Raw genomic sequence first — 15,366 nt, forward strand, 5'->3', positions numbered from 1 at the left:
ACTAAAGTTGGGCTGGTAGGACAGAGAGGGATTCACTTCAGACCTGTAGGACTCCAGCTGCACAGGTCGTCCGCTTCCTTGTTCCATTCTCACCTAACAGGCACACAACAGGCCAAGCGCTTTATATCCTGATCATGGAGGACTTGGCAGGTGACAGATGCTAATTTCTGAGGTCAGGGGAGGTGCTTCACATCATATCTTTCTGAAGACAAGATCCAGACATAGGGCAGGATGCGGAGGCCCTGAAGACACTACATATTTAATAGTGCTTTGCTGCATTTACTGATTGCTAGGACTTGCCTAGCGGTCTTGTGGTCAAGACTGCATGCCCCCCAGTGCAGGGGGACTGGGTTCAATCCCTGGCCGGGGAACTAAGATCCCACATGATGCACAGTGCAGCAAAAAATTTTTTTAAAAATTTAAAAAAGAACTAACTGCTGCCATACTCATGGAAATTAATGTGTCAGAGTTTGAGGCCCCATTTGTCAGATTAAGCACACACTTAAGAAACAAAGCAGGACAGTAAAACTATTTTACTTTTTCATAATTGGTATTAGAATTCTAAAGCTAAGCTGTTTAATATGACAGCTCCTAGCCACATGTGATCATTTAATTTTAAATTAATTAAAATTAACTAAAATGAAACATCCAGTTCCCCAGGAACACAGCAAATTCTAAATGCTCAGTAGCCACACAAGCACTGTTATAAAACATTTCAGTTATCATGGAAAAGCTATAAAAACTTGGCTGAATTCCCTTACATTTGACATTGTTTTACCTTTGCAGTACACATTTTGGGAGCAGGTGGGAGAACCATAATACTTTCAGTGACTGGAGACCTCTAAAGAATTTAATGTGACTTTAGCCAGCAGCCTCCTTTAACAGCATTTATACCTTTGATCTCGCGCCTCCACGTACCTCACCAAAAAGCCATTGCCCTGGACAGTCACACGCGAGTACCTCGAATCTGCTAGATTAGACTGGAAACCAGCCCTTCGGATGGTCTCCTAGCAACAGAGACGCGACCCCGCCCCTTCCCCTGCCGAGCCTCTCCTACCTTATTGGCCTGGAGGGGGCGGGACCGGGAGTCAAGTGTCCAATAGGAGGGAAGCGGAGGAGGGAGTCCTGGCCGCGTCCCCGTCGCCCGGGAAACCGCGGCATCCAGGTTCGCGCGCGATGCCGAGCGTGGAGGAGCGGGCCGCGCAGGCTGAGGACAACGCGGACGGGGAGCCCGGCGCCGACCCAAGGCTGCGACTCCTGGGGGCCTATGTGGCTCGGAGCCTGAGGCCGCCCGCGGGCGCCTGGGAGCGCTGCGCGGGCTCGGCCGATGCTGGGCAGCTGCTGCACGCCTTCCTGGGACAGGGGGCCGCGGAGGGGCCGCGACCGCTGCTGGTGGTGCGGCCCGGGCCTGGGGGCCTGGCGGTGCGCGCGGGGCTGGACGCCGGACCCGAGGCCGGCCCGCCTCGCGCTAAGGGGCTGTTTTTCCTGCGCACCAGGCCTGAGCCGCCGGGCCCCGGCAGCCTCCGCGGGGCAGTGCTGTGCGGGGACCTGCCCGCCGCGCCGCTGGAGCATCTGGCCACGCTCTTCTCTGAGGTGAGAGTAGGCCCACCGCCCCGCGCCGGCCGCCGCTGGGGAGGGGGACGGGGACGGGAGCAGGGGGCGGGGCCGGGGCGGGGCCAGAGAGCCGGGGCGGGGCCTCGACAGCCGATGGGGGCTGAGTTCGAGGAGCCGCGAGTCAAATTGGGTGGGCGGGGCGAGGTTGGAGGGGCGGAGCTGGCGGGAAACTGGGACCGTGGGCTGAGCTTGAAACGGATGCTGGGGGAAATCTGAGCCGGGATCGGGTCAGAGTCTGGACGTCAGGGAGCTTGCTTCATTCCTGGTCTGGATTCAGGCCAAAGTCAAGGGGAGGCTAGAGTCGGAAGAGGGCCTGGATCCTGACCTCTTTTTGAGGCGCTCTCTCTGAATCCCCCTATATAAACCGGCATTGCAAATAATAGGGAATAGTAGACCCAGGGGCATCTCCTATGGATGAAGGAAAAAAAAGAAGAGGTGGTTTTGTTTTGGCTTTCATCTCATTCATGAACTGGAGGTAAGCCCTGTGCCCTGGTAAGCAGCTGGGACATCCAGTATATGAAATGCCCAGCAGGCATTTGGACCGGCCCGCCTGGAGCACAGGGGAGGAAGAGCTCCAGGGATTGGATTACGGGGGCTTCGGTGGCACCACAGCAGAAGACTCGAGAGGGCAGGGCTGCCTGGGAGAGACTTTGAGACATTTAGAACTTTCTGGAATGTGAGTAAAAACTTTCCTGGAAGTGAAGTGGATGTGCCTCTGGAGGCTTGATCCCCTGCTGTATCATGTTCCCTGTGATAGGTACTGTGGGAAGCACCAAAGAAATATGACAAGATCCCACCTGTGGATGTCATCATATATATAAAATATTTAAAGCTAGTGGACTTCCCAGGTGGCACAGTGGTAAAGAATCCAACTGCCATTGTAGAAGATATAGGTTCACTCTCGATCAGGACGATCCTCTGGAGAAGGAAATGGCAACCCACTCCAGTGTTCTTGCCTGGAAAAGCCCATGGACAGAGGAGCCTGCCGGACTGCAGCCCATGGGATGGAAAAGAGTCAGACACAACTGAACAACTAAGCGCATGCGTGCACGCGTACACATCCGCACACACAAAGTTGGCCTCAGTGCTTGAACTGGGTCCTAGAGGCTCTATGCTACATCAGGTGTTGGTTCTTTGATTGCTCCATTAGGAAGCTGTGGGGAGCAGGAGTTTCAGAAAAGGGTCACAGATGACTGAGGAGCTCAAGGGGACTTGGGGAAACTAGATTATTCAGTAGATATGGGAGTATTTCAATATTTTCTTAACCCAATGGCTTTATTGCTGTTTGTTTTCTGAACATTATCCATCCCTGTAGGAATCTAAGCTTGGTTCACAACACCTCTTGAACAGTGATGACTGGAAAAAGTGCATGAAAATGAATTCACCGTTACCGAGGGGAAAGGGAGGAGCACTAAATTAGGAGTTTGGGATTAACAGATTAACTATATATAAAATAGATAACCACCAGGGACCTAATGTATGGCACATGGAACTATACTCAATATCTTATAATAACCTATAATGGAGAAAAATCTAAAAAAGAATATATATATATAGGCTTACCAGGTGGTGCTAGTGGTAAAGAACCTGCTAGCCAATGCAGGAGACATAAGAGACCCGGGTTTAATCCCTGGGTCAGAAAGATCCCCTGGAGGAGGGCATGGCAACCCACTCTAGTATTCTTGCTTGGAGACTTCCCGTGGACAGGGGAGCCTGGCAGACTACAGTCCATAGTTTCACAGAGTCTGACATGACTGAAGCAACTTAGCATACATGCATGCATATATATATATATCTTTGCTGTATCCAGAACAGAAACTAAATCAATATTGCAAGTCAACTATTCTTCAACAAAAAGAAAGAAGATAAAGAAAATGCAAAATAGATGAATAGATTTTTAATTTACAGAATAAAAAAGGTTTACTGATATGGAAAAAGAAGCGCTGTTGGATTTGCAGGACAGACAGATGCATGTGGTGTGACAGCCCTGCTTCACCTCCATTGCTGAACTGGCTCCTGAACAAGTAAAAGGATTAGGATAAACAGACAGCAGGGTAACTTTCAAGGTCTGGGTAGCAGACTGAACAAAGATGGGAGATGGACCTACACCTAATGTATGTAGAGGACAGCAGGTCATGGCCAAGGAAATGCAGTCCAACCAGAAAAAGTAGTTTTAAGATACTTCAGACTGTTAGGGACTTGCCTGGCGGTCCAGTGGTTAAGACACCACGCTTCCGGTGCAGGCAGCACAGGCTCCATCCCTGCTTGGTGAGCAAAGATCTCCCATGCCACGCAGTGTGGCCAAAAAGTAATAAAAATAAAATACTTCAGACTCTTAAATGTTGGAGAATTTTCGTTGGTGAATTGAAGGAGGCTGGAAACAAACAATGTTCATCTGTGAGGTACTGGGTGAACACATTAAGGTCCATCTATAATTAAAGGGAATGACTGATATGAGGCAGCCCTTAATTTTCTCTTTATTGTGAAAAAGAACATTAAATTCATTCTCACAACAACTTCCAAGTGTACAGTACACTAAGTTAACCTCATGCCCATCACTGTGCAACAAATCTCCATCACCGACCAATTGTGCATAGCTAAAAAGCTACAATCATGAGTAACTCCCACCTCCCCCACCCGCAGCCCCTGGCTGCTACTGCTAAGTCACTTCAGTCGTGTCCGACTCTGTATGACTCCATAGACAGAAGCCCACCAGGCTCCCCCATCCCTGGGATTCTCCAGGCAAGAACACTGGAGTGGGTTGCCATTTCCTTCTCCAATGTGTGAAAGTGAAAAGTGAAAGTGAAGTCGCTCAGTCGTGTCCGACCCTTAGCGACCCCACGGACTGCAGCCTACCAGGCTCCTCCATCCATGGGATTTTCTAGGCAAGAGTACTGGAGTGGCTTGCCATTGCCTTCTCCGCAGCCCCCGGCAGCCACATTCTATTTTCTGTGTCTTGTTAACTCAACCTCTCTAGGTACCTGATAGAAGTGGAATCAAGTAGTATTTGTCCTTATCTGACTGGCTTATTTCACTCAGCAGACTGTCCTCAAGGAGGTTCATTCTCAAGGTAGCACTGTGATGGACTTTCCTTCCTTTTTAAAGCTGAGTAGTATACCATTGTATGTATATATATTTTCTTTGTCCCATTCATCCATGGATGGACAGTTAAGTTCCTTTCACCTCCTGGCTATTGTGGATAATGCTAAGATTCAAGTTAAGTTTTTTAAAGGTGCAGAAAGGTATGCTACCGTTTCCGCTAAAAAGAGAAGGGAGGGAGGGAAGAAGAAAACCTTCATTTACAGAGTAATCCCTAGGCAGGAGGAAATGGGTGACACAGGGAGGTATAGGGATAGACTGAAGACTTGATTTCTACTGTAAAGCTTTTGTACTTAAAAATTTTTGCACCATGTAAATTAAATTAAATTAAACATTAAATCTGTTTTAAAAAATCTAAATAAAATAATATATTTTAAAAAATATCTCAGGCCTTTACTTGAATTTCTCAAAACCGCTTAACAGCATCCCCTGGGCCACACAACCCACTCCTGTCTGGTCCACTACTTTCATACTCCCCAAAGCGGATCCAGGGCTAATTCAGGATATCGCTCATCTCAGTCTCCCGAGCCCCTTCTCCTCTCCCAGCTGTCCTGCCCACTCTCATCTCCACCTTTGACTATGAGCTCCCCTCTCGTAATACCTTCCCATAAAACTGCACTAAAGCCAAAATGTCCCAAAGCCATAAACTGTAACTTTGTTTTTGCCCCATTACACCAATACAACGTAAAAAGCAAATAACATCCAGGAAGCGTTTGGAGAAAGAAGTGAGGGAATATGGTAACCAGCCCCTGCTCCCTTTCTTTCTCCTCTCTGTCCCTTTACTCACTGCGGCCAGCCAGGTTTCCTTTCCTAGGGCTCTGGCACTTGGGTACTATGTTGGAAGTTTGCGGTTTTAGAGAGGGAGTGTTACCGATCCTTTCCAATCGGGTGTCCAGTCGGGTGGACCTCCAACTGGGTCCTTCCCTTGTCCAGGGCCGGCTAGTGCCAAGTAAAGGAAAACAGGTTCAGCAGAAATGGGAGAGGTATGGCGCTGAAAAAGCCCACGTTCTCTCCAGGAGGGGAGTGGGGTGTCCCGCAAGGCGCAGGGTAGACAGCGAGGGCGGGGCTGAGTGGGAGGAGCAGGCATGCTCAGAGTCTTGTGCGTGGTGGATGCATCGTGGGTGGCGGCCCTTGGCCATTCTGGACTTTTCTGGTTCCAGTAATTTCTGTACTTTTCTCCCTGGCCATTTCTGGAGATTCTTAGTTCCTGTTAACTCATTGTTGACTGGGAGATTTTTGAAGAAATTAATGCCTGTGGCCGGCAATTTTTATTTCAGCAGGCCAAAAATTAATTCTGTCATTTTAGTAACTCTCTGTGGGTTATTATATTCAGTATAGGCACACCTGTAAAGTCTTCTAATATTTTATGTTGTCTTCAGTCCACTGTTCTGTAGAAGCAAAAGAGCGTTCTCCAGCACTGTAAGTTTCATTGTTACTTTCAGTATCAGAATCTATCACTAAGGTTTTTTGTTGGTCTGATAGTCACATCGTGTGAATCAGAACTATATTCTGAAGAACTGCTATTTTCAGAGACACTATTATATATGTCGCTCAGACAGTCAGGGAACATATATGCATAAAATTCAGCAAAAAAATTCCTCTTCACTCAAAATTTTGCCATGTGCCATTTTTTAAAATTTCACATTTAGAATACACACAAGGTTGGAACAAAGAACTAACAGAGCAAAATGTGAATTATAACGACATTCATAAGTTGTATCATGAACCCTTAATCAATTTTAAGCTCTAACAAATTCACTGGGTGATGTTAATTGTATCACTCTCTAAAAACATACTGATAGGTTTTCAGTCAATAACGTTTGGGTAACAAAAGACATATTAATACATCTCTAGTCGGTAATGTGTTAAGCAAGTAGAGCTGTAGATGAATGGGTTGGGAGTCAGAAAGGGGAGGCTGTAGGCTGGTTTTCTGTAGAAGTGTGGGTCTGATCTCCTGTGGTCTCAGCCTGAAATGATTTGGAGCAGGGCCTGCGTTCCCAGCCAGAGAGCGGGCTGGGTCTTGGCAGTGAGAGCCCCATTGGTCAGTGACAAGGGCCCTGGCCCTCTGACTTTGCAGAAAAGAATTGCCCCAAAGACATAAGTAGTGAAGCAAGTGAAGTATTTACTAAGAGGAAGAGAGTACAGTACATGTGGCTAGACACACCGGTGGACTCAGGGAGAGAGAGTCGCTGAGTCACACCCTCGTGGCAGTTTGAATTAACTTTTATGGGATATTTCTTCCAGGTTTCCCTTGGCCAGTCATTTTGATTTGCCTGATTCACTGCCCATATTTGGTTTATCTCAGGATACTCTCACGTGTGTCCAAGCATCCCTTAGCCAAGATGGATTTTACCGAAAAGGAGTTTACCTTGGCATAACTCCCCTTTGGGCTCGAAGGAGCCTTTTCTGTGCATGTGAGGTCTGGGAAGTTGCCTGACTTCCAGAATGAGAAATGTGTGATCTGTGCAGGGTCCAGCCTCCTCCCTTAATTGCCTTGCTGTTCTCATCTTGGAGTTTCAGTCCACAGGAAATAAATCTCCAATGGCTTTACCCCCATTCCCCCAGGGCAGGGGGTGGGGGGCATCTGCTTTGTGCCTCAGGACCTTTTCCCAAGACAGGAGCATGGATTAGGAGTCTGGGAGACCCAGGTTCCAATCCTTGTTCTGTCAAGTTTCTGTAGTGTGATGTGAGCTCCCCTCTGTCAGAATCAACACAACTTGCAGGCTTGCCATGAAATTCAAAATAATTTATCAAGACACTTGGAACAGAGTGTGTTATCATCCCCAAATCCAAGCTTATACTCCTTGCCACACGGCAGGCTGATAAATCAAGAGAGAAGACATTGGGGCAAGGAATAGTGACTCTTTTAGAAAGCTGGCAGTTTGAGACAATGGACTGGCAGAACCATCTTTTCCGAGGGAGAATTTAGGCTTCTTTCTACTAAAAGGGGAGGGAGTGTGGCTGTTCATTGCAAATTTCTAGGTGCCTGAATCCTTTATTCTTGCAGATGTCCAAGTGGGTCTGGTCACATTGTAAGCCTCCAACTGGACAATTATTATTCTCTGTTCTGCAATTTTTTATTATACCTTGAAAGGTCAGGCTTGGGAGGCAGGGCCTTGTGAATGTACTGTCATGTATATTTCTGGCTGTGGGCAACATCCTTTTATTGATACAAAGAGGCAGAGCCAACATTACTAAGACAGGCAACAAAGTACAAAGATAGAGTAAAAGGAACTGTTCCCACATAGAGTCAGGTTTCTTCTCTGTTACATTGGGCTTCCCAGGTGGTGCTTGCTAGTGGTAAAGAATCCGCCTGCCAATGCAAGAGAGGCAAGAGATGTGCATTCAATCCTTGGGTCAGGAAGATCCCCTGGAGAAGGAAATGGCAACTCACTCCAGGATTCTTGCCTGGGAAATCCTCTGTCCAAGGGATTTTCCTCTGTGGGAAAGACTGGTGTCTCAGAGTTAGATGTGACTGAAAACAAGTTGATACATTAGTTGTAGGTTTTCCTTACAAATGACAAGAATTATTGTCACTCTGCATCCCACTTAAAAGCTTCCTCACTCCTCTGACCCCTCCTTGTCACCTGCTCGAACCCAAACTCATCTCTTCCCAAGGATTCATCCCTTCTACCTCTGAGCCTGGAGGTGGGACAGGTAACCTTGCTCCTACTTGCTGCTTCTAGATTCAAGTCAAAACATATCCAGCTTGAAGCTGATGCCATTAGACAAAGCTACCCTCTCCCCCCATCGCTGTGTCATAAACTAATGGCACTGCCTTCATTTCCCCATGATTGGGCTCCCACACACTGTGACTTTCCGCAGCTTTGCTCCTGTATTAACACGTGGCTATATCAATGGATATCAGGCTTTCCTGGTGGCTCAGTGGTAAGGAATCTGCCTGCCAATGCAGGAGACGAGGGTTTGATCCCTGGTCCAGGAAGAACCCCTGGAGAAGGAAATGGCAACCCACTCCAGTATTCTTGCCTGGAAAATCCCATGGACAAAGGAGCCTGGTAGGCTACAGTCCATGGGTCAAGAGAAGTGTTGGACATGACTTAGCAACTGAGCTCACGTGCATTCTGAGCTCACACACACACATATTACCCAAATACTGATATAACAAAATATAGTAATAAAGTCTAAACTGGCAATAAAATAAGTAGATAAATACATAAATAAAATGGCCTCTGAGACCACCTGTAGACAGAAGATCATGCTTACCTGCATTTGTCCTGCTTTTTTTTTTTTTTTTCTGCCTCTTGGCCTTTGTGACAATTTCAATCACTCCTATTCACCCTGTGATGAGGAAGGGATTGTTGCCCTAGGGTTCTGGACATGGATGAACGCACAACACTGGACAGATGAGACTGCTCCCAGGTTATTATCACAGATACAGTCCAGAGGAGGAGGACTCTGTGCCAGGCAGGGCCACATGGGGATTGCACGTGGGGACAGAGTGAACGACCAGCAGTGTGGGAGACAGGCTTTGTACTCTGCAGAGGCTGTGGGGCCCACTGGTTCCTGGGGGAGGATGGGATTGGCTTGGGGGAATATTCTATTGGCTGGCAAGGAACCGAAGCCCACTCCCCAGGGATGAGAAGCAGACATGCCTGGTGCCCTTGATAAACAGGGATGTTGGATGAGGGACCTTCTCTGTAGGAGCAGAGTGGGTAGGGAAACTTGTGACTGGTTATTGCAGCTGCCCCCCCACCCCCACCTCCACCCCCAATTTTACCAGATGTCAAGGCAGTACATAATGTTTATTTCATAATGTTAGGTATTAGCTGTTAGATCTTATCAGACAGGGACCTGTAAAAGGTTGTACATAGCTCTCTCAACCTTTCTCAGAATAGTCTTCCTTTTTTTAAAAAAAAAAAATTTATTTTGTATTGGGGTATTATAGCTAATTAGGGCTTTCCTGACAGCTCAGTTGGTAAAGAAACCAGCTGCAATGCAGGAGACCCCGGTTCCATTCCTGGGTCAGGAAAATCCACTGGAGAAGGGAAAGGCTACCCACTCCAGTATTCTTGGACTTCCCTTGTGGCTCAGCTGGTAAAGAAACTGCCTGCAATGCAGGAGACCTGAGTTGGGAAGATCCCCTAGAGAAGGGAAAGGCTATCCACTTCAGTATTCTGGCCTAAAGAGTTCAATGGACTGTATAGTCCATGGGGTCGAAAAAAGTCAGGCATGACTGAGCAACTTGCACTTCATAACTGATTAAGTGCTAAAGCTGAAGCTCCAATACTCTGACCACCTGATTCAAAGACCTGACTCATTGGAAAAGACCCTGATGCTGGGAAAGATTGAAGGAAAAAGGAGAAGGGGCGGCAGAGGATGAGATGGTTGGATGGCATCATTGACTCAATGGATGTGAATCTGACTAAACTCCAGGAGCTAGTGAAGGACTGATTAACAATATTGTGATAGTTTCAGGTGGAGGGCAAAGGGACTCAGCCATACATACACATGTATCCATTCTCCCTCAAGCTCCCCTCCCATCCGGGCTGCCATGTAACGTTGAGCAGAGTTCCCTGTGCTACCCAGTAGGTCCTTGTCGGTGGTTATTGTTTAGTTGCTAAGTTGTGTCCAACTCTTTTGACCCCATGGACTGCACCCTGCCAGTCTCCTCCATACATAGGATTTCCCAGGCAAAAATACTGTAGTGAGTTGCCATTTCCTTCTCCAGGGGATCTTCCTGATGCAGGGATCAAACCTGTGTCTCCTACTTGGCAGGCAGATTCTTTACCACTGAGCCACCTGGGAAGCCCCCTTGTTGGTTATCCCTTCTAAATATAGGAGTATGTACACATTGATCCCAAACTGCCTAACCTCTCCCCACTCCCCGGACAGTCTTTCTTTAGGGTTTCAGAAGTTGCCCACCTTTGTTTCCCATGCTTGTCTGTTCCAGGTTGTCATTCCTGTCCTGGCCAATGAGAAGAACCGCCTAGGCTGGCCCCATGTGGTTTGTCAAGATGTCCAGCGGTGTGCCTACAGCCTCCAGGGTGACCTTTTGATTCTCCTTGAGCAAGCGAAGGGAAAAACCCTGCTGCCCCTTCCAGTTGGCTCAGAAAACGTGGGCTCTGAGGGTTCTGAAATCGAGGCCGCGTAAGTACCACCAGGCTGGGCATATGGGCCTCGGAGATAGGGGAGATGCCGTTTTATCTGAATATTTTCTCTCCGACTTTTCTGTCCTTGACTCTGCACGTCTCCTTCTTCTGCACAGGAGCCCACTGATGGCCAGCATCCTTGGACTGTGTGTTCCGTGCTGATTACCACCCTCGCCCCAGTACCCCCACTCAAGTCTCTCAAAGCTATCACAGCAACATGGCCTTCTTTCCGCTCAGAACTATCTGAGGACTGAGAGCAGCCACACTGATTCTAGCATTTCCCTTATCAGGACAGTGTCTCATCGTTGGCAGAGATCCAGGTCCAGTCTGGGAGACAGCATGCCTCTTCCCAGCATTTACTCAGCACATCGTGTCACTGTCCAGACCCTCTACCAGCAGCAGCTGGAGAGTGTTTTCAGGTCCTGGGGACTTTTTTCCCCCCAAGTAGAAACAAATCAGCTTTGCAGAAGCTTGAAGTCCTTGCCTTCTGTGACTGGAGAGGCATTAAACCCCATAGCTCTTCTCCTTATAGGAACGATACCCACTATCAGCTTCCACTTACCATTCCAGCCCTGAGCTATCTTTGCTTCTGTCCTGTGGGGATTTTCTTTTTCTTTCGAGTCAGGCTATGTACCTAAAATAATATGTATATTTTTAATCATCTTCTAGTGAGCATTCTATATGTTTGTGGCAACAGTCCACTTTGCTTCACGAGTTCAGTCTGCCACATTGCTGGGACTTTCAGAATGTGTTGTCTATTCAGGGCCCATGATTTGATCTGCAAAATGAGTAATGCATGGGATGGAAATATACTTTACAGTGAATTTTTTCATATTGGCAGTAATTTGCTATGTATACAATTTGAAGCAATCCCAGTTAACTGGAAAACTTATCGTGGCTTCATAAAAATATACAATTTTCAAAATAAAGACCTCAAACGACCCTTCTTCTGTTCCTTTTCCCTTTGAATATAACAGCATTCAGTGTGAATGTATAATCGTTGTGGTGTTTGTCTCCCTTTGTTCAAGTCTGATAATTTCCCAAGAGGCTGGATCATATTACTGGGAGGTGAGTATCTTCTGCCTTTAATTCCGTCCATAATCACTTGTGCCATATCATTGCTCAGCAAATATGAACTTAATTAAATGAAGTGAAGGTGGGTTTCTGGCATGAAAAATGCAAATGACAGATTCTCTCTCACCTGTGTGCTGTGTTCTTGGCACACCTGTGTGTGTGCTAAGTCTCTTCAGTCATGTCCAACTCTTTGCGATGCCGTGGACTGTAGCCCTCCAGACTCCTCCGTCCACAGGATTCTCCAGGCAAGAATACTGGAGTGGGTTTGCTGTGCCCTCCTCCAGGGGATCTTCCCCACCCAGGGATTGAACCCCTGTCTGTTACATCTTCTGCATTGGCAGTGGGTTCTTTACCACTAGTGCCATGAACAACTCTCAGTTCAGACTGTATGAAAAGGCAGCCAGAATGTATTTTTGATTTTTAATCCTTTCCAAACATCCCTAGTTAGTTTATTTAAAAGATGTATGAGGGAGAACACATGGGAATTCCATTCTTTATTGGAAAAGTGAGGACAAAGGATAGTAATGTTCGGATATCTGACAACTTGCCTGATGGAGGAGGAAGTAACCTGTTTCTTCTTGCTGAGGAGGTCAGAAATGAGACCAGATGAGGACTGGCAGGGAGATGAACCTGGTTCTGGGTAGAGAACCTCTTTCCCAAGGAGAGCTGATCTTCCCAAAGAATGCACTGCCTTATCAAGCAGGGAGCTAGCTGGCATTGGTGGGACTCAAGCAAGGGTTGGGCCTCCCTGGTAAAGAATGGTAAAGAGAGACCTGCATTAATCCCTGGGTCCCAAAGATCCTATGGAGAAGGGAATGGCCACCCAGTCCAGTATTCTTGCCTGGAGAATTCCACAGACAGAGGAGCCTGGCGAGCTACAGTCCATGGGGTCACAAAGAGTCAGACACGACTGAAGTGACATAGCACATAGAGTTAAGCTCTTCCCTGCACCCCAGGAGACTTGTTGTCTCTTTCGCAGCTTGGATTCTACGGACAAGTCCGTCATCTACGCCATTGAGTCTGCAGTGATCCAGTGGAGCCACCAAATCCAGCTGGTACTCAAGAGAGAGTCTTCCCAACCGCTCCTCCAGGGGGAGAACCCTACCCCGAAGGTGGAGCTGGAGTTCTGGAGGAGCAGGTGGGCACAGACTGGGACCCTAGGAGCAAATGCCTCACAGTGGAAATGGGCTGGGGGAGGTGGCTACTGAGTCTGGTCCCACCCCCAGGCGTCTCTCATCAGCCCTAGAGCCAACAGCTTAGTGTCATTTGGGTCAAGGCAGCTCTTCTGTGTACTGGGAGGTGACACTTTCACCAAAGTTCAATGGTCACGCCTCGTTTCTTGAGCTGTAGTCAGGGTATTGTCTGATGTTTCTTTAAAGGCTCTTTCAGCCACACAGAGTTAATGAACTCTCAGATTTTCTTCTACTTGTTGGACAGTCAATATGCACAGTTTTTTGTAGGATTTAGAGAAAGAAAGGGGTTTTGGCAGTACACCGCTGAACACTGTTTCTTAGGTTCTAGGCGGTCATTAGGAGGGCTGAAAGTCCATCACCCATGGTGTCCCAGCCCCACAGGTTCCAGAAAGACCTAATTATCCCCCTTCTTCCTCCCCATTTCCATGCTCCTGTTTATCACTGTGCTGATTAATCTTCTACTCAAAAGGAGACAGACAGACAGACTGATGTGTGAGGGGGGGACCTCTCTGTCTTTGCATGTCACGTGACCAGGGATGCCAGTAGGGCTCCTGCCCCGTTTGCATCCCTTGCTGAGATGCCCCATCCTCTTGTCTGGTTTTCTGACCACTCTGCTGACCTACTGTGGGGCCCTTCTCTAGCAGCCTTGCTCTGACAACACCTCTCTCACCCCACCCAAAACCTTGCTGTGAGAGCTAATGACCTCCAGCTGCTGAGCTTCTGAGCTACCAGATGGTCAGCAGTGTTCCCTGCTGTTACCTCCTGCAGCTGCTCCTTTGAACCTGTGTCCAGACTGAGGCTCCTGCCCTCGCTATTCTGAGAACAGAGGCCCCGGCTCTTTGGACTGGAGTGTGGCCTCTGTGGAAGCACCCCGAGGCCGACCTGCTCTCTCGGTGTATCTGAAGGCCAGTCATGGCGGCATGGCTGTGTTCCCTGACGTTGTTCTGGACTGACGCTTCTCCTGGTGTTGCAGGTGTGAAGATCTGGAATACATTTATGATCAGCTGAGAACGATAAAGAGGAAGGGCATGGCGGGACTTCTGGACAAGCTTCAGAGCAGCTACTTCCCAGCTTTCCAAGCCATGTTTCGAGACATTGGAGCAGGTGAGGATCCACAAGTATTTTCATACACGGACTCAACTTCCTTATTTACTGCCAGATTATCTTCCTCTCTGATTTCAGCAGCTTCTAGTCCTCGCAGCCCTCCGACCTGAGATGGTCTAGCATGTCGGCAAGAATACCAGACCTAGAAGCAGGAAAGTAGCCACCCTGTGCTCTGTTTGCATTTCCAGATCTTTGAGACCCTGGCAGAGTCACCTAACCTCTCTGAGCTTTCGTGTGTACTGTGCTTATAGTGCATATGCTTGCCGCCTGCTTCCCTGGGCTGCTGGGAGAGGATGTAAAGTGTGAGTTCTTTACTGAATGTAGATCATAATCCCTCACCTCTGGAATTCACGTCCTTCCACCCCCAGCTCCTTGGAAAGTCTCTGTTCCATTTCTAGCTCCATTCTGCTTTTTCTGTTCCTGCTTGTGTCGGGTGGGACTGCAGTTTCCTGGTCATCTGAGCACCAGACAAGATCGGCCTTTGACAAAACTGCAGGTCCAGCAGAGTCTGCACTTGGAAGTAGGTAAATCCTTTCAGGGCTCCCCTCCCCGCATCAATGCACGTCACTTCTTTCTCCTCTCAAACCTCCTCCTGGCTCTTGGGTATCGTCGGTTGAAATGTGCTTCTAAAGATGTTTGCAATTTCATGTTATTTAAGCTTAATCTCTGCAGTGGTTCTCAAATGCTTTTTCTCTATTGGAACTTTTTCTTTAAATGCAGTCCCCCGTGTCAGTAAATGTACAACTTGCCGAGGTGTGTTTGCTGTGCTCAAGAGGGAGTGTCCTGTGTCCAGAGCCCATTGGTGGATCTCTGTCCCACCTTCTCCTCCTTATGGTGTGGGGTTTGGAAACCATGCAGGTGAAGGAATAAAAGGACCGGCAGTGGCGCTTCTGACTTGTGCTTTGTAACAGAGCATAGCTGGCTTAAGGAGCTGGTCTCTGAGGTCCTTCCAGACCCTCATTTCTCACCCAGAGGCCCTCTGCCAGCACCTGGAGCTGGCTTGGAATGGGGTTCCTGTCAGGGCCCCAGTTTGTTGCTTCTCTGAGAGGTTTTGTGTCTCAGAGCACTCAAATGTTGTTCCCAATTTATACTCCAGTTCAAATGAGGTAGTGTCCCCAGAAGTGATCTGTGTACCACTGTTAATATGAGAGATAGTTGGGGTAGATGTCTGG

The 15,366-nt window shown here is 48.0% G+C and overlaps 1 protein-coding gene across 4 annotated transcripts in view; it reads left to right on the forward strand.

The window, feature by feature from the left end:
- Positions 1 to 1,176: 1,176 nt before the first annotated feature.
- The window catches only part of DNAH9 (dynein axonemal heavy chain 9), a 297,242-nt gene continuing 283,052 nt past the window's right edge, over positions 1,177 to 15,366 (forward strand). For all 4 annotated transcript variants that reach the window (XM_088828905.1, XM_088828906.1, XM_055407299.2 and 1 more), the window contains exons 1-4: positions 1,177 to 1,593; positions 10,625 to 10,821; positions 12,877 to 13,035; positions 14,064 to 14,194. In XM_088828905.1, coding sequence (XP_088685031.1) covers positions 1,177 to 1,593; positions 10,625 to 10,821; positions 12,877 to 13,035; positions 14,064 to 14,194 — 904 coding nt within the window. The remainder of the gene's footprint in view (positions 1,594 to 10,624; positions 10,822 to 12,876; positions 13,036 to 14,063; positions 14,195 to 15,366) is intronic.

Source organism: Moschus berezovskii, chromosome 20 (assembly GCF_049115385.1).
Source record: "Moschus berezovskii isolate FMDL1 chromosome 20, NW_MosBer_1.0, whole genome shotgun sequence".
Lineage (NCBI taxonomy): Eukaryota > Metazoa > Chordata > Mammalia > Artiodactyla > Moschidae > Moschus > Moschus berezovskii.